Source organism: Charadrius vociferus, unplaced genomic scaffold, assembly GCF_000708025.1.
Source record: "Charadrius vociferus isolate BGI_N301 unplaced genomic scaffold, ASM70802v2 scaffold300, whole genome shotgun sequence".
In the NCBI taxonomy this organism is placed as follows: domain Eukaryota; kingdom Metazoa; phylum Chordata; class Aves; order Charadriiformes; family Charadriidae; genus Charadrius; species Charadrius vociferus.
Window position 1 is genome coordinate 336,341 of NW_009646513.1, and position 23,087 is coordinate 359,427.

A 23,087-nucleotide genomic window follows, 5' to 3' on the forward strand; every position below is an offset into this window, starting at 1 on the left:
GCAGGAGATTACCAGGTAAACTTCATACATGTGTCTATAATTTTGCTTTCAGCATTCTGAAATGTATAGTTTATTTAAAAATTGTCTACTTTCCTCTCCTCCACCTCTATAGAAATGGAAATTATTACTTTAGGCAGAATTTGTATTCAAACTGTGTATTTATTTCCCTTTCGAATATTTAAAAAATGTGATAACTAAGCAAACAGCTACCTTTTTGGTGATCTTAGGAATCTATTCAAACCTGTTTTCAGTAATAGGTATACTTGCATGGTCGGACTTTTAATTGTTTTAGTCCCTTCATGTTTGTCTCCTTTTTTTTTTTTTTTATTCTGAAGAGCCTTATGTTGCTTTTGGGGATGTCCACCCTGCACATGCAGGATTTTATTGAGCCATGCTTTCCCTTATTTTGCTTTCAGTACTTTCAGTACTTTCTGTACTTTCTGTACTTTCTGTACTTTCAGTACAATACATGGGCAAACTACAGGCTAAGCTTCAGCTTGTGATTCTTTTGTGTATTACCGGGCAATGAAGATGGATGTTAGCTTTGATATCATATATCCATTTCTACTGTGAATATGGGGAACATCACATAAGTGGTGCTGACTGCAGGGAAAAAGTAAAATTGAGCATACATACTGGCCAGTTATTCCTATGGGCCTATACATTGGCTTCTAGTGTCTTAATGTGTATAGTTGTTCTGATTTAATTATTATTTTCAACAGGCAAATGACTACAAAACCAGTAACTGGATTGTCTTTTTCAGAAATAAGCGCTTGCATTAATTAGCCCGTTTAAGCTGGTAACATCAAGTTGGCCCTGCTTTGAGCAGGGAGTTGAACCAGATGATTACTCAGAGGTCGTTTCCAGCTTAATTTATTCTGTGGTTACATGAAACTGTCTTTATATGCTCTGATGCTAAAATACTTTGCCAGACACATTGCCCACTAATTGTAGTGTGGAAGTTTTTCAGGGAGGTAAGCCTCTTGGTGCAGACACTGGTGGTGTAATATATTGCTCAATGCCTGGCAGCCTTAGTTTTTGTTTTATGTGTAATTTCTGTAAGATTATTTTCTTTCTGAAAACTCTGAAGTTTTGGGCTTTTTGTCAGCAATTTTACTGGCTTAAAAAGTCATTCTAGTGGTCTTTCTTTTTTCTTTTTTTTTTTTTTTTAATACATCTTTGGTTTAGAGTCTGTGTGTTGCTATACTAGGATGCCTTAGAGTAAGGTAAATGTCATGGTGTCAATTGAATAGCTAATTGCCTGAAAAACCTTGAATACTCTTCTCTGGAATTGATTTTAAAAATATGATGTTTATGCTGGAGCTTTAACAGCAATTTTGCAGTGTGCTGCTGTGTAGAAAGCAGGAATTTATGTGCCAACCTTATACTCAAGTCCTAGAGGATGGTGCTTGCTTTGATGTATGCTACTGAGAGTCTGGATTACTTCCAGAAATCTGTGGATTTTTTTCATGCCTTTTCAACATAAATGAGATTGAGCATGTTTAAGCAAATGATATTGGTGGATTCCCCAACATTGAACGCTCTTAAGATTCAGCTGGACATGAAATAGTGGGTCCGAATGATGAGGAAGACTACTCCCCACACAAACTAGGGAATGCAGAGAGGAATGGGGAATGCAGACATATTCATCTGCACTCTGTTTAAATTAAGAAACCCATGTTAGATTTTTCTTTTTTCCTATGTAGGTATCAGTATTATTTGCAATTAAAGAAAGATATCTTGGAGGGCAACATTCCTTGCACACTGGAACAAGCAATACATCTGGCTGGTTTAGCTGTTCAGGGTAAGTAAGGCAATTGTGCCAATCCGCTAATGTTGCATTAGAAACTTTGGTGATGTATTTTATATTGCATGTTTTCTATTTATCACTGGAAGACCCAATTCAGTAAGTTATGAACAACTTGCTCCTTGGAAATTTAGCATATGGGCTGAGGAGGGGGGACAGTGGGATCAGTGGCCCTGAACTTGCTGGTATTTCTGTGCGGTCCTCAGAGCTGTATCTAACACATATTTTCAGGAGTTGGGTTTGAATCAGACATTGGAGTTCCCTTGGGGGCAAAGGCTTTAGTCATCTGCTTACATCGACAGACCTTTCATCTGTTTCTGTTAATGAAGACTTTTTATTCAGACATGATAACAAGAGAAAGAGACATGTTGTAGTAAATAAGCAGATTTGAATGTACAGTAATACTTGTATCTCTTCCTTTTCTCCCAAATATCCTAACACCTAAGATTATTTCCAGTTAATGTGCAAGACTGTTAACAATTCTTATGTTCAAATTGCTCCTGAAGACCCATTTCTGTGATACCTACATGAAAATGGCTGCTTTATTTTTCCTAACTGGGGTCAGATGGGATAGAGTATACACCAGAGAATCACCGGTCCTGAGTCTGTCTGCACTGATCATGTCTGGTGTTCCCTGCTAACATGCTTGTTCAATCTTAAATCTCTCAAAATAAAAGTTTTTAATGGCAACAGCTTTGTTTAGTGTGTTTGTATATTGCTTCACAGTTAATGCCACTCCAGTATATCTAACAGCAATTGTAAAACTGCCAAAATTGAGAAGGACTTAAAATCATTGGCAGTACATACAACTTAAGGTTTTTTGTCTTTTTTCATTATATGTGTTGGTAGTATCACGTTACAGGCAATGATGATGTTTTTAGAAAATGTGGCTAGCAGTGGAGTAGGGTGAATTATATTAGTACCTTGTTTATATAACAGTGAATCTGTTTAATCCAAGCCAGGATTTAATGGTCTTCAACTGACAAAATCTTGCTTTGTTATTTTCATATTTTTGGGCAGTGTAAGTATCTCTGCTCAGTGAGTTGTTTATAGAAATCTTTCAATATAATCCTCTTTCCAGTTGGAAAATACTTATCCTTTTAGCTTTCACATTCCTTTTTCAGTCTTGTATAAGAAGGAAACTGTATGTGTTGATAACAGTGAAAAAACAACTTGGAAAAAAAGCAGTTTCTCAGTTAATGTGCTCCAATGACTGAAGGAGCTTATACCAGGTAGGTTAGTTAGTTTTAGCTGGTGAACGAACAGAAGCAGTTGTTCGCTGTTTTGAGTGAACTGGTTTCAAGAATTCTAAACACTGCTTTATCTGAAGTGCTGTGTTGGTGTAGCGTGTCGCAAGAAGTTCTCCCCTTTCATCATAAATAACTTGCATATTAATTGTTAATGCTTAATACAAGGTTGGTTCCTAAATATCTCCAAAGTTATACCGTTATGGATGAGAATCTGTGGTAATGTAAATAGGATCTGTATACTTGGGGACTGTGTTTATATTTTTGGGAACAGCCATTCCATACAGACTGCTGTTCCTCACTTTCTCCTGTGAGACTGATACATAACTTTTCCAATTTAGACTGGTTTATTTCTCGTTTGAAACATTGGCTGTTTTTTTTTCCTGGAAACAGAAGAGGAGGCAAATTCCTTGGGATGCCTTTTGGCATGAAATAAAATCAAAACTGTTATTAAAATCAAAACTGTTATTAAGTCCCTTCTGAGCACGTCTCTTGAATCTGGGAAGGCTTCTAGGTCCCACTTTTTCTGCATGTGCAGGGAGCTGTAGAAGGCTTGAGAGCAGAAGGGTGCTCCAGCTTCTCTGTGCAGTGTTTGAGCCCAGCTGCAAGTTAGAGCAGTCTGCCAGCTCTAAACTGCAAGTAATTAAGTATCTGGCATGAGGGAGTGAAGAAGATGGAGCCAGACTTTTTTCAGGCAATGAGCACAAATTGAAGTACAGGAAATTTCGTTTAAACATAGTAAAAGTTTTCTGTTGTGAGGGCAGTGAGACACTGGAGCAGGTTGCCCGGAGAAGTTGTAAAGTCTCCATCCTCTGTGTTTAAAACTTGACTGGAGAAAGCTCTGAGACAATCTGCTGTAGCTGACCCTGCTTAGGGCTAGATCTGCAGAGGCCCTTTCCAACCTCAACTGTTCTGTGCTTAAAAAAACCAAACAAATAAAACCCCAAGGAACTAAGGAACTTGGAACAGCACTCTGATTGTTTTATCATTTCTTTTCCTTTCCTATCTGTAAGGAGTGTTAGAAATTTTTCTGAACAAAGTAAAAAGATGGGATATGTTTTTACTTTACCTCTTCATAAACATTACTGGTTAGTTTGTTCCATTGTTTTACTTTCAGATCGTAGTTCAATAGGATGGAGATTTGCTACTTGGAGATCCTCCTGCAATTAATCGGGTATTGAATCATTTTGTTACAAATGTTTGAATCCAAGAAATTTTTTATTTTTTAGCTGATTTTGGAGACTATGATCAGTATGAATCTCAGGAGTTTCTACAAAGATTTGCTTTGTTTCCAGTGGTAAGTACTTACTTTAAATTGATAAACTTAAATTCTTAAATCGATAAATTTAAATTCAAATCTTTCTTTAGATTGCAAATCATTATTAAAAATGGAATGATTCATCTAGCTTACTGCTCCCTAGATTGTCAAATTCAGTGAAGGTTTTCTTTGAGACTGGAGTGAGAAATGATGCCTTATGTTACACAGAAGCAAAGATGTTGCATGATCTTTTCAATTCTGTTGTATATTACACTGAAAAGAAGGTTGGGGTGGAGACGGGAAAGTGAGTAAAACCACTTGTGCTTTTTGGTTTTGTTTGTGTGCATATTACAGCATCTAAGCTCCAAGACTAGAGTGGAGGGTTGATTCACGTGTGTAAAGAAACTATAACCATTTAATTTTGTAGAATTTTTGGTATTTTATTCTATAAATGGTATCTTATCTTAAGGGTTGGCTGCAAGAAGAAAAAATATTGGAAGAAGCGACACAGAAAGTTGCCTTGCTACATCAGAAGTACAGGTAACATTTCTAAATCTCTTTATTGCTTAATTTTGATGTGATTGCTTCAGTAGCTCAGGAAGTTGGGAATCTAAGAAGGCAGTTGGACTAATTTCACCTCCCATTTAAATGAGTTTTTCACTGATAAATCTGCATTAAAATCACAAGAACTTTTGCTGAATGAAAGTGAAAAGAGAACAGAATGACCGCTAAAATAAATTAAAAGATTCTGCTTGAAAATTAGGAATACAGGACACAATTAAATAGTGTGCCTTCACCTGTATAATGTTTCTGGAACTTGTTCATATGAAGTTGTGGCTTCAGTAAGGATATTTCTTGATAAACAACACTGGCAGATACGGAGGGCACTAGAAGTGTAGAGACAGTTACTCTGCCAGAATGCTTATGATCTTAAGTAAAGGTAGCTAAGATGCAGTAGTCTAAGACAAAGGAAAGTTAAGTTCTCTGTTGTCAGTTCATCAGTGAAAAATATTTGTGACTATGTGACTAATTTTTTCATGTATTACTTTAAAACAACAGTTTGAAAATTTCAAATCCATTTATCTTTGAAATGCTTTTGTAACAAGATTGCAGGGTTAAGGTTCAGCAAAGAAAACAATCTGGATGACACTAGGCAAAAGTAAAGAAACAGAGAGAATGATGATTGAAAAAATATTGAGAGACATAAGAATGAGCATGACAGGATTTTGCAGGTAGAGTTAATGTCTTTTATGAGATCAACTGAGGTAGGTAGGGAGGGAAATACAAGCTTTTAGTGGCACTACTGCAAATCTGTGAGAAAACTGTCTTTGCCAGTTAATCTAATTTAAAAAATACTACCTTTACCTACAGATCTTGTCCTTCTCATGTTTTCAAAGTGTTACAGTTAAAACTATCAGCATTAAGAAAATAAGACTCTCTTTCCTGAAATGTGAAGCATCAAACTTCATAGTGGTCCTCAACTTGTATACTGCAATAGGATAAATTCAGGTCTTTAACACGTGTGCCGGAAGAATCATTCTGATAAAGGGAGAAAGTATGCTGACGATGATGGATTTGCAGAAGAATGTGATAATTGTCTGCCATGATCAGAGATGATAATTGTCACTGGTCTTTGTTGCTATTTACCCTTAGAGCTGCCTGAGAGAAAGAAGTTACTAGAATCATAGTGTAAAGGCTGAGACAAATATATCAGCCATTGGTACAGATGGAAATAGCATGAGTTGATGGTTGCCTGGATGTCTTGGGGATGCTTTTCAAGCTTTGACAGTGTCAGTCAGAGTAAAACAAAGATGATTTTTTCTTATTGACAGTACTAGCTGATCATTGTTTTCATTTGTAGAGGCCTTACTCCTCCTGATGCGGAAATGTTATATATGCAAGAAGTAGAGAGAATGGAGGGCTATGGTGAAGAGACCTATCCTGCAAAGGTAAACAGGGCTTTGATCTTTGTCTCAGTTGCTTTTTTTCCCTGTGTAAAAAGGGTTACTTCCTGCCAAAAATAAAAAAAAAGCCAAAAACCACACCACCCCTTTTCTCCCCCAGAATTGTAAAAGTAGTTGCTTCTCATGTAACTTTACTTACAAAGACTTATTTCTGTATTTGCATAATTTTTTGCAACTTCTTACAGGACAGCCAAGGAAGTGACATATTCATTGGAGCATGTCTTGATGGTATCTTTGTGAAACACAAAAACGGTCGTCCTCCTGTTGTATTTAGGTTAGTATTGTTCTCTCTTAAAACACCTTCGTGCACTTCACGCTTTATGTGTGTTCGTCACAAGCATGAATGACTCTTAGATATGATGTGTATTTATCGTTTGATAAACAAGAACATAGTCTTGTAGTCATCATGCTACAGTAGTCAATGAAGTTCATGGGAATTTTTCAATGTATTGACTGCAAGGTGAACGTCTTTAAGCCAGATCAATTCTAAGAGATAACATATAATATACGTTCCATTGCGAAACATATACTGACTCAAAAAGGAGCAATTCTGTGCAGATAGAATATCTGAAGTCCTGAGATGGACATATCAATTTACTTAGAAATTTTCAATTGTAAAATTATCCAGGAGTTCTGTTCATATAGTATATATAAAAGTAATAGAGGAGAGTCACATGACAACATTTGTTTCATTATTTTGGATTCATACATTGGTTTAGTTTATTATTTAATGTTCTGATAGTTAAATTGTAGACATAGGCATGCCTGTAACTTATCTAACAGTTAAAATTCAGTCTCATTTTAAATTACCTGGTTCCCACTGACTTCAAGAGGGGTTGCTTGGGCATCTTGGGCCAGAATTTGGAATAAATTTTAAAAAATACATATCGAGATTTTTATTTTTCTTAATGAGTTTTAGTAATCCGTAGGTATTGCTAGAGCAAGAAAGGCTTTATTCTTAGTGAATTTTAATCTTCTAGAATTGAATTTTTGCCTGAATATGAACAGAATCTTGAAGTCCTGTGGTCCAGCAGTTACCAGAACTTGTGGTGAATTTCTGGGGTTAGAGAAAGTAGCAACTCTGCTTCTTTCTGTTAGTGGTTTTGTTTAATAGAATTTATAAATTCAGTTCTGTTAACTGTCTGTCACAAAAATCTCTAACTCCGCTGCTAATAGGAGAGCGGATGCCAAGTTCCTTTAGAGTGGTAGAAGTGTCCTACTCTGCTTTCTTGCAGAATGAAGCAACAACAGCTCTGCTCTCTGACATTCCAAGCACACAGGGGAGAGGAATAAAGCCTTCTCCATGCATTTCACATAATTTCCCAAAGTATTAGTGAATGCAGTGTCTTGTGTAAACATAAGAAAAAAGTTGCGCATTAGAGAGCATCATAAAGTATTCATATTCCGATTCCAGGATCTAGTTTTCTGCTCTGTTGCTTATTTGTTGTATAACTCTGGGCAGTTCTATCGGGGATAGGTATATCATGGTATTCGGGTAGCAAAAAAGTGTAGACAAATGACCACTGATAAAATTTACAAAGGCTGGGTTATGCTTTAGATTGGTTCAAGTAGTTTCATAATTGCATCCATAAGTGCCTATGAACAAAGGCCTTAAATTTGAGGGGTCTTTTTTCTACATCAAAACGGGGACACTAATGTTTCTCTACCTCGCACATGTGATGGTGAGTAGCTATAGAAAATGCTATCAGCCACATCTATATAATGAAAATGGAAGTTGTATAAATACCTTTAGAGAGAGTCCTGTATGTGGATCATGCTTTTTCCCTGTGTTTGTGCGCTGCAGAATATTGTTTTAATAAATCAATACTATAAGCTTTATTTACTCTAACATAATACTAATGGATCAAACTACATTTATATTTAAGAAGTTGTTGAATAAATATATGGTATTGCAATCTAACTTTTTCTCATCTGTCAATATGCAAGAGAGTTCTAGAATATATGTATAATAATTCTTTAATGGCTTTGTTTAATGTAGATTTTACCACCACCACCACCACCACCCCCCCCAAATGTATGGTTTGCTTTCAAGCAGTCAGGACATTTTAATTTACTGAGAACTAGTTTTGACCAAATTTGATTTTTTTTTTCTTTTTTTGAAAAATCAAAATAGCCCTTGAAAGAGTTTCAGGTGGAAGACAAGTAATAAACTTATTATTGTACATGTTGCACATCTTCAAAAGAGTTAGTTGCATACGTATTTTCCTTTCAGCAGTCATTTAATGGACATGGAAGTGATGAACCTGTTCAGATAGATTGATGAACTTTACATTTGTCCTCAGTCCTGTATCCGTGTTCTTGGCAGTGGTTCTGTTCTTCAGTTGCATTTGCTGTGGTTTGAAAATCAGAGTTTGCCAGCCTTGTTCTATCCCTTTTGTCTGCAGGTGGCATGATATTGCCAACATGTCCCACAACAAATCTTTTTTCGCGTTAGAGCTGGCAAACAAAGAAGAGACAATCCAATTCCAAACTGTAAGTAGATTTTTACTTTTATTTTTTAACTAAGGCATCAGTAAGTAAAAACACAAATTAAGACTGCTAATTTAACTTGAAACTTTGAACTGTATGAGTGAGTCAGAAGTAATAATACTGTTTCTGGCTAGCTTTCTATGAGAAGGCATTAAAAATCTGATCTTTTATGGTGAGTACATTGACAAGTTTGGTTCAGGTACTCATAAACATTTTAATCCAGTAAAATTTCTAGCATGTTTTTTTTACCTTTAACCCATAGAATCATAGAATCGTTTTGGTTGGAAAAGACCTTTAAGATCATCAAGTTCTTCCATTAACCTAACACTGCCAAGTTACTGCTAAACCATGTCCCTCAGCACTACAACTACACGTCTTTTAAATACCTCCAGGGATGGTGACTCAACTAGTCCCCTAGGGAGCCTGTTCCAATGCTTGATAACCCTTTTGGTGAAGAAATTTTTCCTAATATCCAATCCAAACCTCCCCTGGTGCACCTGAGGCCATTTCCTCTTGTCCTATCACCTGTTATTTGGGAGAAGAGACTGACACCGACCTCGTTACAACGTCCTTTCAGGTAGTTGTAGAGAGCGGTAAGGTTTCCCCTCAGCCTCCTTTTCTCCAGGCTAAACAACCCCAGTTCTCTCAACCGTTCCTCATAAGACTCGTGCTCTAGACCCTTCACCAGCTTTGTTGCCATTCTCTGAACATGCTCCAGAACCTCAATGTCCCTCCTGTAGTGAGGGGCCCAAAACTGAAAACAGTACTCAAGGTGCGGCCTCACCAGTGCCGAGTACAGAGTCCCACTGGCCACACCATTTCTGATACATGCCAGGATGCTGTTGGCTTTCTTGGCCACCTGGGCACACTGCTGGCTCATATTCAGCCGGCTGTCAACCAATACCCCCAGGTCCTTTTCCACCAGGCATCTTTCCAGCCACTCTTCCCCAAGCCTGTAGCATCGCACGGGGGTTGTTGTGACCCAAGTGCAGTACCCAGCACTTGGCCTTGTTGAGTCTTATACCATTGGCCTTGGCCCATTGATCCAGCCTGTCCATATCCCTCTGTAGAGCCTTCCTACCCTCAAGCAGATCAACACTCCGGCCTAACTTGGTGTTGTCTGCAAACTTACTGAGGGTGCACTCGATCCACTCGTCCAGATTGTTGATAAAGATATTAAAGAGAACAGGCTCCAATACTGATCCCTGGGGAACACCACTTGTGACCAGCCACCAACTGGATTTAGTTCCATTCTCTTCAGGCCTAGTCATATAGCCAGATTTTACCCAATGAAGCGTATGCCCATCCAAGCCATGAGCAGCCAGTTTCTGCGGGAAACAGTGTCAAAAGCTTGCTAAAGTCTAGGTGGCCTTTAATCAGTGGCATTTAAAGATAAACATGGTCTTAGAGCTCTGCTGGAATGGGCCACAGCATTTCTTGCAGAATTAATTTTATGTAGCTTTTGCCAGTTGCCTTTGTCAAGAAGGCAGCTGTTGACAATCTTATGGCATGATATATATATATATACACTGTAAATTGTGTTAGTGTTACAGCTGACAAGAGTGTCTTCAACGCAAGGCTTCTACTTTCAACTTTTATAAATCTAATAAAATTGTTAGGCTAGAGTGCATGTTCAGGCCCACAAAGTACAGTTTTAGGGAAAACCTGGTGACAGTAATGACGTTATATTAAAACAAAATCAGTCAGTGCTAATTTAATATTTAAAATTTCAGTGGCTTGTCTGAAAGTAAGTGAAAGGTATGCATTTTGGCCTAATATGCAAATTTTGGTTTTGTTTTCTGGCAGGAAGATATGGAAACAGCAAAATATGTGTGGAGGATGTGTGTGGCTAGACACAAGTTTTACAGACTAAATAAATGCAGCCTGTAAGTAGAATATGTTAGCAGAACTCTTGGTGCCCTTGAAAGTTCCATTGGGAAGTGAAATCTTTTATAACCTCTGTAATGTCTTTACTGTCCTTTTTTAGATGGTAGTAATTAATGACTTGTGGTTTTTTTATTAATCTTTTTTGAGAAGAATACTTATCACCAGTTTCTTAAACATGTTCTACATTACAACGGAGGACAATATTAAACACTGAAATCTTACCAAAAGAAATAGTGTTTGGCCCCTGCTGTTGGATCTCAGTGTTGTGACACACTTCAGTTGCTTTGGGGGCTACTATTGCTAGAATATTTGTGAGCTCCTGGAGTCACTGGGATTTTGGCCTGGGTTTGGGTGAACTGCTCTGAAAGGACACTCTAGAGGCCTTTAAAAGGGCGGGAAGTGTATGTGAAGCACTCCTGAAATGTGCTGGATTGACAGCTGAGAGGTATGTGGTCGTTTGGATATCCATGGAATCTGTATAGCTCAAGTAGCACCAGTGCAGAGTAAATTTAATACAATTCATCAAATTAGATTTAAATGGGCTGGTCTCCAACTTGTAAATCAAGGGCTGGAATTTGAGCTACTTCACCGCTACAGCTTTCCTTCAGTTAAGTTACTTCAGTCAAAGAACAGAGAATTAGACCCACTGAATAGTCTGTCATAAAAAACGTCATTCCCAAATGTTCCATTCTTCTTTCTTGTACATGACAAGGTAGCTATGGAGGGATTGGTCAAAAATTTGCTGAGGCCAGTGGAAAGATACCACAGATGACTTGGTAGTATGTTTAACGCTAATTTATTTTAAAAGAATATTATTAATTTGGAATAAAGTAGGCCACATACTTATAAGCTTGTAAACCTGGCTGCCTTTTGAGACGAGTAAGAAATATTGGTAGAGTTAGTGCATTTGTGGGACTTGTGCATTGCTGTCTGAGTAATGTCACTTCTGCAGTTGTGTACTGAATGCCAACAAGGATTACTTGTTTTAACCCTTTCACCACAACATGGTTTTATTAATAGGTGAAGTCCTCAAAAACCCCTTTCAGATTACTCTAAGATTCCCTCTCATCTGGTCCTGCTGCTGTAAACTGTCTTATGCATGCCTGTATTGAATTCAGGTTGTTTTTTTTTTCTTTATCTGTACGTACCTTGTCTTTAGAGACTCCCTGGACTCTCCACCTGAGGAGGGCTCTCAGAAATCTTCCCTCATTCTTTCCCTTCCACGCTTTCCAATCCTTTCTCGTCCTTCACTTCCCAAAGGGTGAGCTGAAAAATCATCTTTCTTTCTGAAATCTGGCAGTTCCTGCATTTGTATTATTCTCCTGTCTTTTGACACCTGCAAGATGCAGAGTACAGGTGCAGAGTAGGGTGGGGAAAAAGGAGCTTAAGGTTTCTGAACCTTACCTCCTGGAGGCAATCCAACATCTTGTGAAAATTTGTTACCGTTAGCTTGAATGTTAGAACATAGGAATACTCATGCAGTATGGTCGTGCTTTCCAGTTCCTGTAACATCTGTAACATTACATTCTGTAAACAATTTTACAGACTATTTTTACAAACAATTTGACTATTTAACACAGGGCTTGGCTCCAAGAAATTTAAAGTGATTTTTAACTGAACTTGGGAGCACTTTCCAAGGTTTGAAATTGATCTTAGTGGTATTAAGAATCATTTCTCACCATAAACTGTCTTCTGTAGGCAAACCCAGCCCGTTACAGTGAATCCTGTTAGAAGGCGGTCTTCGTCCAGGATGTCTATGGTAAGGAGAGCAAATAGTTTTATATTTGCATTTTTATGGATTTCAATTGACTTTGAATCAGACATTAGTTTCCTTCAGTGAAAGAAAAGGAGCAGTGAAAAAGATGAGTCTGGTATGTGAGGAACGGTTTCTGACTTGCAGAAACAGTAATATCTGAATGAATATCAGAAACATAATATCTGAATAATGGAATTAAAATAATTGCAATGAAAAATATTTTAAACACTTCTATTTTCAGTTTGATTGCTCTTTCTCTAGGAGACTCATCTAGGAGTCTCTCCTAGATGTCAGATGGCAAGACACAGTCTTGGGTTGGTGGTGTAAGGTTTTGGTTTTGTTTCCTTCTTTTTCATTATTTCTTGCATGACCTCACAGGAGAAACTTACATTGCAGATGTAGAGAAATGGTTTAAGACTAAGGCTTTGTATGTGTGTATGTGTGTATGTGTGTGTGTATTACACGTTATATATTTTATATATAATATCATACATGGAAAATAAAAAAATCTTCAAGACTTATTTTTAAAATAAATCATTAGTTTTTAACTAACAATAAGATGTTTGCTTTCCTAGCCCAAGCCTCAGCCTTATATGATGCCTCCACCACCTCAGCTGCATTACAATGGTCATTATACTGAACCATATGCATCCTCCCAAGGTAAGTTCTTTAAATCCAAGACCACACTACACAACTTTAGAAGGTAAAAGCTATAATTTTCATTTATAGCAACTTCGGCTAAAGCTGAATAGGGTGAACGTGGGATAGGTTTGTACTACAGCACTCATTGAAGTGCTTGCTGCTACTCTAGGCATATAAGCCAATGTGCAATAGAATCATAGAATCATTTAGGTTGGAAAAAACCTTTAAGATCAAGTCCCACCATCAACCTAACACTGACAAAACCACCACTAAACCATGTCCCTAAGTGCCACATCTACATGTCTTTTCAATACCTCCAGGGATGGTGACTCAGCCACTTCGCTGGAAAGCCTGTTCCAATGCTTAACAACCCTTTTGGTGAAGCAATTTTTCCTAATATCCAATCTAAACCTCCACTGGTGCAACTTGAGTCGATTTCCTTTTGTCCTTGTTACTTGGGAGAAGAGACCAGCCCCCACCTCGCTACAACCTCCTTTCAGGTAGTTGTAGCAAATGATAACATCTCCCCTGAGTCTCCTTTTCGCCAGGTTAAACAACCCCAGTTCCCTCAGCTGCTTCTCCTCCATATCCTCTCCTGTGGGATATGAGCAAAGTTAGTTACAATATCATATGCAGCAAATACAGACTGGGGTGCCTTGTGTGAGTTTAAGCTGACCACCATTTTTTTGGTTCATGTACCAAACTGGTACATTATGGCATTGTGAGACCCTTGTCAACATTGATCTTAATAGCTGCAAAGAGTAATTGAGCCCCCAGACAATTCAGACAATTAAAAAAATAAATAAAAAATTATTAAACCCGGGATGCAGGAAGGAGAAGTTTCTCTCAGAGTTCACTAGACTACAAGGTGGTGGAGAATTCAAAGGGTAAGGAAGCCTGCAAGTTATGGAATTGGTATACACATGAAAAAAAGGAAAGAAAAAAACCCCAAGCAAACCCTAACTAGAATTCTCAAGGAATGCACACTCCTAATCTACGTGGTTTACAGTGGAGTCGTGGCTCCTTTCTCTCCTTCTTTTTTTTGATTGTTACACATTGTGTCTTTAATTAACAAAGTTGCTGCCCTGAAGGGCTTAATCGAATCTTTTGCAAAGTTGACTCAGTTTTGGTAGTGACCATCCAGTCCTACAAGTCAGCTGGATAAAAAAAATACTCTAAAAACTCACTGGTAAGGGAATAAGTGCATTTTCTATCTAAATAGAGGTACACAAGTGTTCATGAAGGTACAGGTATATGAATTCAGAATGTAGCTGAATTCTTTCCAGGATAGTGTTGGAATTATTGCTGGATGCTTGTTACTGCACATGTGTTATTTTTGAACAATTTTTTTCACAAAGAAAACAATGTTTGATTGTCAGCAAATTTATTATCGTAAGTGTGGCAATTATTTTGGTGAACCTGGAGTTAAATCATGAAAGGCATCTAAAGCAATGACTGAATTGTTCTCTTCTGGACCTTCACAAGTTGTACCTCCAATGAAGTAATGGTTAAATTATTAAATGTATATCAGATGTATAAACTGTTAGATCATTCTCTTTACCCATCAGAGTGGGTATATGTTAATATGCAAACAATATATGGTGGTGGTTTAAACAGTCTCCAGAATTTCTGGATAAAAGTTAATTTGATATTTATTTATTTAAAGGTACTATATCTGCTTATGGCCTGGGAGGAGAAGAAGAGTGAGGGGGGTTTTGTTTGGTTTTTGTTTGGTTGATGTGGGGGTGTTTTTAGGTTTTTGGTGCTTTTTTGTTTGATTTTTTTTTCTTGCTGTTTAAACTGGTCTCATTAGATTGGTCCAACCCCTGGTGTAGACGTACGTTCTTTCAATTAGTGTGTTTTAAGAGTGATATGGATTTTGTTTCACTTGGACTGAAACTTAGCAAACCTATCCCAAACAGAAGAAAGCCGTTCTCAAACTGAGACAATGTTTTCCAATTGAAATTAGCATCATCTAAATGAACTTAATAGGTTATTCTGGTATACATACTTTGGGTATCAACAACAACAAAAAAGCTGGGGTAGTGGGTGTTTTTTCCTTCCCATTTCAATATACAGCTAAGAATAACTGAGATTTTGAAAGTTCTCAAACATTGGTTAGTGATGTCTTAATAGAGGGTATCTGTGTTTGATATCTTAGACATAAAGATTGTTCTCGAACTTTACTTTCAGATAACCTCTTTGTGAGCAATCAGAATGGATACTACTGTCACTCTCAGACTAGCTTGGATAGAGCCCCTCATGACTACAGTGGTCGGATCCGCAATGGTAGTGTCTATAGTGCACATAGCACAAACTCCTTGAACAATCCACAGCATTACTTGCAGCCTTCCCCCATGTCCTCTAACCCAAGCATTACTGGAAGCGATGTCCTCAGAACTGATTATGTCCCATCACATAGACATAGTGCATTAATACCACCTTCTTATCGCCCCACACCAGACTATGAAACTGTGATGAGACAGCTCAACAGGGGTATGGTGCACACAGATAGGCAGAGTCATTCAATGAGAAATCTTAACATCAGCAATTCATATGCTTACAGCAGGCCTGATGCCTTAGTTTACAGTCAACCTGAAATACGAGAACATGCTCACTTTGCTTCCCCACAGTCTAACCATTACCCATTTAACCTGAACTACAGTTTTCATAGCCAATCCCCCTATCCCTACCCGGCTGAAAAGCGCCCAGTTGTTGGGGCAGTCAGTGTGCCTGAGTTGACAAATGTGCAGCTCCAGGCTCAGGAGTATCCAGCACCAAATATAATGAAGACCCAAGTCTATCGACCACCTCCCCCGTACCCATACCCAAGACCTGCAAATAGTACTCCAGACCTTTCACGACATATCTACATTAGCAGCAGCAATCCAGATCTTATCACAAGGCGAGTGCACCATTCTGTCCAGACATTTCAGGAAGACAGCCTGCCTGTGGCCCATTCTCTTCAGGAAGTCAGTGAACCTCTAACATCGGCACGCCATGCTCAGCTGCAGAAGAGGAACAGTATTGAAATAGCAGGCTTGACTCCCAGCTTTGAAGGAATAAGAATTAAAGAAAGGACCATGTCAGCTTCTGCAGCAGATGTGGCTCTTCCAAGAGTTATTTCAGAAGGGTCACAGCCCAACATTCTGGTGGAGAGAACAAAGCAAAAAGAAAGTGAGCAAGAAGAAAGCATGAACTGTGATCATAAGAAAACCCTTTCAGATGCCACTATGCTGATTCACAGTAGTGAGGAAGAAGAAGAATTTGAAGAAGAAAACAAGGCTAATACAAGTCTTTCTCCTCTCCCTGAAGACCAAACCCAACTTTCATCTGTTATGGGTGGTTATTCTCATGATTCGGTACTGAACTACCCTTATAGCTCTGTTGCTTCATCTGCTGGCCCTTTGCATATTCTTGAGCCTAAATTACATATTACGGAGACAGAAAAGAGAATGAAAGATATGAGCCCTGTTCATTTACTAGTAGAAAGCCAGGTACAGAGAAGAGGGGACGGACTGCTTACTCCATCTATGTCGGAATCTGACCTTACAACATCGGGGAGATACAGAGTAAGGAAAGATTCAGTAAAGAAGAGACCTGTGTCAGATCTTTTGTCTGGGAAGAAGAATATTGTGGAAGGCCTTCCCCCACTAGGTGTAAGTGGATACTATTCCTCTTGTTTTGGGTTGTTCTGTAGCAGGAGTTGTGTGGGGGTTTTGTTTGAGGTTTGGGGTTTTTTTAATCAACTTGAGGTGCTTTTAAAACATGAATTAAAAGCTACCTTTATTTTTGTTTTCCCTGATTAACTTTGCTTAGCTATCTTTTATCCGCTTCTCTGCCATGTCTGAGTTCTGTTTTATAGTCCTCCCGCACAAATCCAGCTCTGCAGCCTCCATCCATCTGATACACATAACCTGGCTGGCAACTGTAGCACGAGTGAATTTAAAGTCAGTTCTAAATCCCAAATTCTGCCCTACCTATCCTTATCTGGAACAGAAGGAACTCTTTCTATTCCACTACCAGTTTTCTAATCTTCCTCTCATCGAAAACTTGGATGTAGCTGAATGTTTACTTTTTTTGATTTGTTTGCTTTCTTCTTCTGACCTAGGAGGGAGACCTGACACATTACACAATAAATTCTTTCCTTGTATTCTCTTCTTTCCTCCATCCCTTCCCCTTTTCATATCCTTTCCTTTTGCCTTCTCTTCAAGCTGTTTTTATCCCACTAGAGGTACTTCTTGCTTGCCATGTCTCTCCCTCCTACTCCAATCTTATAAAGCCATAAATAGTCAACAACTGCAAGTTTCTACACCTTCCCTGTAATTCCCACCTTATAGAAACATCAAGGTCTGTGTGGGACTGTTCGATTTCATTGGCAGTCCTTACCGCTTATTTTGTTTTAAACTTTTGCTCAGTTTTATGTAGTCCGTGGCATATTTCAGTTGTTAATGGAGGAAGACCATTTTTATTATTATTATGCCTTTCAAAATTGATTGTTGTTAATTTTGCCTGCCTGAGTTAGTGTCAAATAGTTTTCTGCACAAATTGGACTGCAGTGGAACTACTATATAACTTCTACTGCTGTAGTAACCATTACAGCTGATGCTGCGAAAGCTAACCTATGCAAAAGCTGTTTATGTAAATAGTTACCACTCTCACAATTTTTTGTCTGTTGGACTTGGTATACATGGAGCTGAACACAATGAAATGAATCTTCATCAGCTTCAGTTCTTTTTATAATTGTATATGTTTTTCTAAATCTCCTTCCTCCTATTTGTTATGTGGATATAGGGACAAAAGGTGATACCTTTCTCCTTGTGTTCACATTTAGATAGTCACTTTGATCTCTAAAAGATACATTTTCAGACCTGACATGTCTACCAAAATCATAGTCAGCCTTTTCCTGCTCATAGCTATATAAATGTTCAAATCAACCTTTGAAATGAAATTGATATTAAAACTTTTTCACTGAAAGTGTTCAGTAAAATTCTTTCTAGCTCAGTAACATTTAGGAGTGCCATTGCATAATCGAGAATATTACCTTTCTGTATTCCATACTGACATGAATATCCCAGTAACAAAGCTGGCCCCTAGCAGTGTTTGCATATTTTGCTTTTCAATGAACTCCTACTGTTGTGTTTGTGTTCACTTCACTTTTAAATGTGGTTTCATTCCCTTAGCTTTGTCTTCCTATTCCTTACCACCGTTTATCTTTTGAAAACATTGATTATCATTCAAATAGCATATACACTCACATTTTCAGTGTATTTTTGTTCACAGACAAACTTAGCAGCTACAGGAATGATGAAGTTTTTTCTTACACTTTTTGAAAAAATCATTTGAATTTATTCTTTCATAAAAATTCCCCTTTAGTATTTTTCTCAAATAACAAATGGTAACTTCGATAATTTAGATTCATGGCCTGGTTCAGGGCTCATATCTGTCTGCAGTTCTGTGTTCATCTTTTGTATGTGCAGTTTGTTGCAAACTTAGTCAAACATTTAACTGAATCCAAATATCTGAAAGATATATGCTCATTGTTATGCCTGCTTGTAGGGAAGAAAAGGTCCCGCAAACTGAATAGTCTAGTAAGGAATCATTTTTATGTGTTTTTGGGGTTGGGAAGTGATTTCAGTTCTGTCCAAGAATGTTAATTATCCAGAGTTGTCACCTCACACCCTCAGTTGTGATCTTTGAGAGAACAATATTTGTCATTCTCATGCAGTTTCATTAACCTGTCTGGAATGAAGACAGACTTGTGTTGTGTCCTTGGAGGAATGTAGTCCCACCACCCTAATCTCTCACTGCAGTGCTTATCAAAAAAAAAAGGTCAAAGCTGTTTGCAGAAGGGGTCAAAGAAGTATCCTTTGCTTAATGGAACTCATCTGGTTTCGGGTTTATAACTTCGTCAGATATTTAAGAATATTTACAAGTTTTAGCTTTTCTTTTGCAGGGTATGAAAAAGAATAAAAATGATGCAAAAAAAATAGGGCCTTTAAAGCTAGCTGCCCTAAATGGACTAGCTTTGACTAGAATGCCTCTGCCAGATGAGGGGAAGGAAGAATCAACAAGAGCAACTAATGATGAACGGGTATGTAGAAGTTTTTTAATGCTTGATTTCTCCTTTACACTAGTTATTTTTCAAAATGTGATACATACGCATGGTGCTTTGTGTTGACTTTAAAATGCTTCAGGTTCAAAGTAACTCAAATACTGAGAATAGAAACAAAATGAAGAATGAGACTTCTGCTTGATAAGCCATTGCTAGAAGTATAAGCGTAATTCAGATTTTTCTTTAATATTTTAGATGACAGTGATTCAGGTAATAGTTTACCCTTTGAACATATAGGAAGCAAATTAACTGGTATGTACTAATACATTTTTGTGCCAAGTCTTTCTGTTTTCCCTCTTAATTTGGGGTTTTTCCAGACTGAAAACATATGAAAATTAAAATTCTGAGGTGAGATTGAACTTAGTTGTAATTAGTAGTAATTAATACAATTTTTACAATAAATTTTGTAGTTAAATTGCATTGCCAGGGTACAGCTTGTGCAGATTGTATTTATCTGTTTCCCTCAGGTGGATCCCTGAAAATATAGATGGAACTTACGTGATCTGCAGAAATTTTAAATTCAGTAAAAGATCTCAGATCACTGAGAGGACATCAGGTTCTACAATTTGAGAATCATTCTTGGAGAAATATAAGACTCCATCTGCTTGTGTCAGGGTGAACAACGTCAGTAAATATACTTCAGCCTGCCTCGTATATCATTAAATAGGTACAGGAAAGTGAAATACAGTCAATATCCAGCCTGTGAAGGCTATGTAGAACAGTGCTGTCATCACATATCTGACCAGGGAGAAACTAGATACACCGAGGTCTACGATAATTATTGTACATTCTGTGACCAGTGGTCTCTTTAGGATCTGGTTCTGAGCATGGTTGTGCATCCTCAGCTGCAGACCCCTTCTAGCTCAGTGTGTTGACAACCACTGGGTAGGGATTAGAACCTAAAGGAACAGTCCTGCTCTCACCAGCTACAGTTTTAAGGAACAGGGCAAGAAAATGGGATTGGGGGTTGGACTAGATGATCTCCAGAGGTCCCTTCCAGCCCTGACCATTCTGTGATTCTGTGAAAATTAGCTGCAAGTCACACCATAGAAATTCAGTCTTGGATTTTGAAGGCTTGGAGTGAGATCCACAGGAGGGAGATTTAACTGTTCCATTTCAACACAGTTGAAGTTCTTTTTTAACACTCCTTAAAGTGTTAAAAAGTGTCCTTAGACACTCCTTAAAGATGCTAAAGGAAAAAAATTAACGTTGTGTTATTGAGATACAGTTCTACATTTAGTACTTGTGTTGGTTATTTCCTCTTACTTACAGCCATCATCTTTTCCTGGATTTACAGCCCAAACTGCAGATATTTTTTTAGAAGGTGACTTTAAAATTTTTTCAACGCCTGTTTCATTGCTCAACTTTATGTTATTATGAGGAAAGTTAGACTAAAGATAATAAAGGAGTTTGTACAGTTGAGGTATTGATGTGCAAATTGCGTATGATTGAGGTTTTACCCCTTCCTCTGCAACATTTGGCGTTGCGGTTATTTGATACAAGACACTTTTCTGACCTGATACCGTGGAGCAGTTGCTGTGAGAGGCTGGGGACATGTGACATAGATGAAATTTTCTGGCTGAAATCTTACATATTATTCCTCTAATTATTGTTGGCAAAGTTATGCTGAAATTCCAGAAGTGTCTTATGATTTAGAAAGAACTTGGTTTCGAAAGAATAAATTGGGGAGGAGTGGGGGGGAGGTGGGGGTGCGGGGCAAGCAGCAGCTTATTAAATAAAACAGGTTGAATTGTACTAGTAGAAAAAATCCTGGGTTTATACCTCAGCTGCAGCCAGTGGTTCTAAAATGCTTTGCTGCTGTATGCAAAGTTTAGTATCCTCAGCCTAAGAAAATGGAATATTGTTAGCGAATTATTAGCTCATTGACCAAGGCAAGTGTTTTGGTTTACATTTTTAGAGTTTTTCTCCACCCAAATGACGAAGTTGGCTTAATTTTTTTTGGATTACAAGGTTAAAGGAGACATTTGCAAATGATGTAATGTAACATCTTATATGGAGCAGGAGGATTAATGAGTATTTCTTGTTCAAAGGTATTTGAGCTTTTTTGTAGTATAGCATAGCTATCTGGTTTGGTCAAATATTTCTTTGCCCAACTGGGTTGTCTTTATAGAAACTATGACATAATTTTTCTTTCACCAGTGGTATCCACAGTCTTTGTGACCTAATGAAGTGTAACAGGCTGCTTAGTTTTCACTTGAAAAAAAATTCTGCTGGTTAGGGTTGCTTCTAATTTATTCTGGTATGTGTGTGAAAACATTAATAGCTGGAAAAGCATTGAAAAAGTGTGTCGTAGAGGAAAATACATACATTTTATCCTTTGTGAATTCTTTGTTAAAATAGACTCGCCTTAGAACATGACTCTGTATGGTTATCTGTGTTCTATTTTTCAGTGTAAAGTTCTGGAACAACGGTTAGAGCAGGGGATGGTGTTTACTGAATATGAGCGCATTCAGAAAAAAAGACTTATAGATGGTGAGTGCTCAATAGCTCGGCTTCCTGAAAATGCTGAAAGAAACCGGTTCCAGGACGTCCTTCCTTATGATGATACCAGAGTAGAGCTAGTCCCAACCAAAGAAAATAACACGGGTTACATCAATGCATCTCATATCAAGGTGAGAGAACTACTGTTGGAGAAATATTTTCCAGTTCATGCAGTAACTAAATATGGATTTGGCTATCAATTTTGGTTTGGTCAGATGAATGAGAATCCCTCCATCTCTCTTTCCCTTCTTCTGCAGAGGTTTCTTTGGGGAAAGGAGGAATCTGTTTTGCCACATTCCTTCCCTAAAATAATGGAGGGTTAATTATTGGAGAGGTCTTCTGCATTTCCCTTCTGTTTGAACTGTTGTCTTTCTGTCTTGTCTCTTTGTGAACTGGTGCTAACGGAAGGGCGTGTCCATTCTTCCCAGAGTTACGGAGGCAAATAGCTTTATAACAAACTGGGATCCTTTGCAATGATTACAATATATTTGAACTGCAGTGTCAATCCTTATTATTTCTTCCTCTTCTGTACTCTTAGACTAGATCCACAACAGGCAGTCAGCTAGCTCCCAGCTTAAGCTTTTTTGGATGGTTCGAGGAACAGGTGGAGCTAGGGGGAAATCTGCTCTTTCATAGTCTTCATAAATATTGAGTAACTCTTCTGACCCTTCTCAAACAAGTAAGATAATATTTTTTGAGGAAACATCACCTAATTCTGACTTTTTAGTGCATATAATACCATTTACAGCACCAGGGTGTGAAAGCTTTTCTAAACCCAAATTGGCTAGAATACCTTAAATTCATAATAGAGAAATACAATTTTATTTACTCACTTTTACATTATGCTTATGATGTAAAATACATTTATTTAGCTACGTGCCTATACAGTTTTAAACATTTTGTCTCTTCTGCATCTCGTGACAAGATGCAGCTAAAAAATGGGAGGCAGATATAACTCACAATGGGCTCCTACTTCTGCAGTGTTGCTGTCTTTCAGTTTTTGCATCTTCAAATGTCTGACTTAAGAATTGGGGAAAGGAAGATTCCAATAATTACTAATCTAATGTCTGTCTTTTTACAGATCTCTGTTGGTGGCATAGAGTGGGATTACATTGCTACACAGGGCCCTTTGCAGAATACGTGTCAGGATTTCTGGCAGATGATCTGGGAACAAGGGATTGCCATCATAGCTATGGTGACGGCAGAGGAAGTGAGTATAAACTGAATCAGGTTTCTCCAAGAAATTCTGCAATGATTTTGTTATGATCTGTTAGAAGAAGGGGATCTTTGCTCCGACAAAAAGACCGATCAAAGATAAATTTGTAGTGACCCCTTTGCTATTCTGTCTTGTTTGCCTTGGCAGAAAGATGTAAATTTGCAAACTCTTTCCACTGGAAATTTGGTTTACTTAGTGAGAAA

At 37.9% G+C, this 23,087-nt stretch overlaps 1 protein-coding gene across 1 annotated transcript in view; it reads left to right on the plus strand.

Annotated features, from left to right (window-relative positions):
* The window catches only part of PTPN21 (protein tyrosine phosphatase, non-receptor type 21), a 36,704-nt gene that overhangs the window by 11,450 nt on the left and 2,167 nt on the right, over positions 1-23,087 (plus strand). The window contains exons 3-16 of the mRNA XM_009884562.1: positions 1,036-1,047; positions 1,672-1,804; positions 4,284-4,351; positions 4,782-4,852; positions 6,174-6,261; positions 6,462-6,550; positions 8,682-8,769; positions 10,573-10,652; positions 12,352-12,412; positions 12,985-13,069; positions 15,245-16,710; positions 19,008-19,145; positions 21,578-21,799; positions 22,750-22,878. Coding sequence (XP_009882864.1) covers positions 1,036-1,047; positions 1,672-1,804; positions 4,284-4,351; positions 4,782-4,852; positions 6,174-6,261; positions 6,462-6,550; positions 8,682-8,769; positions 10,573-10,652; positions 12,352-12,412; positions 12,985-13,069; positions 15,245-16,710; positions 19,008-19,145; positions 21,578-21,799; positions 22,750-22,878 — 2,730 coding nt within the window. The remainder of the gene's footprint in view (positions 1-1,035; positions 1,048-1,671; positions 1,805-4,283; positions 4,352-4,781; positions 4,853-6,173; positions 6,262-6,461; positions 6,551-8,681; positions 8,770-10,572; positions 10,653-12,351; positions 12,413-12,984; positions 13,070-15,244; positions 16,711-19,007; positions 19,146-21,577; positions 21,800-22,749; positions 22,879-23,087) is intronic.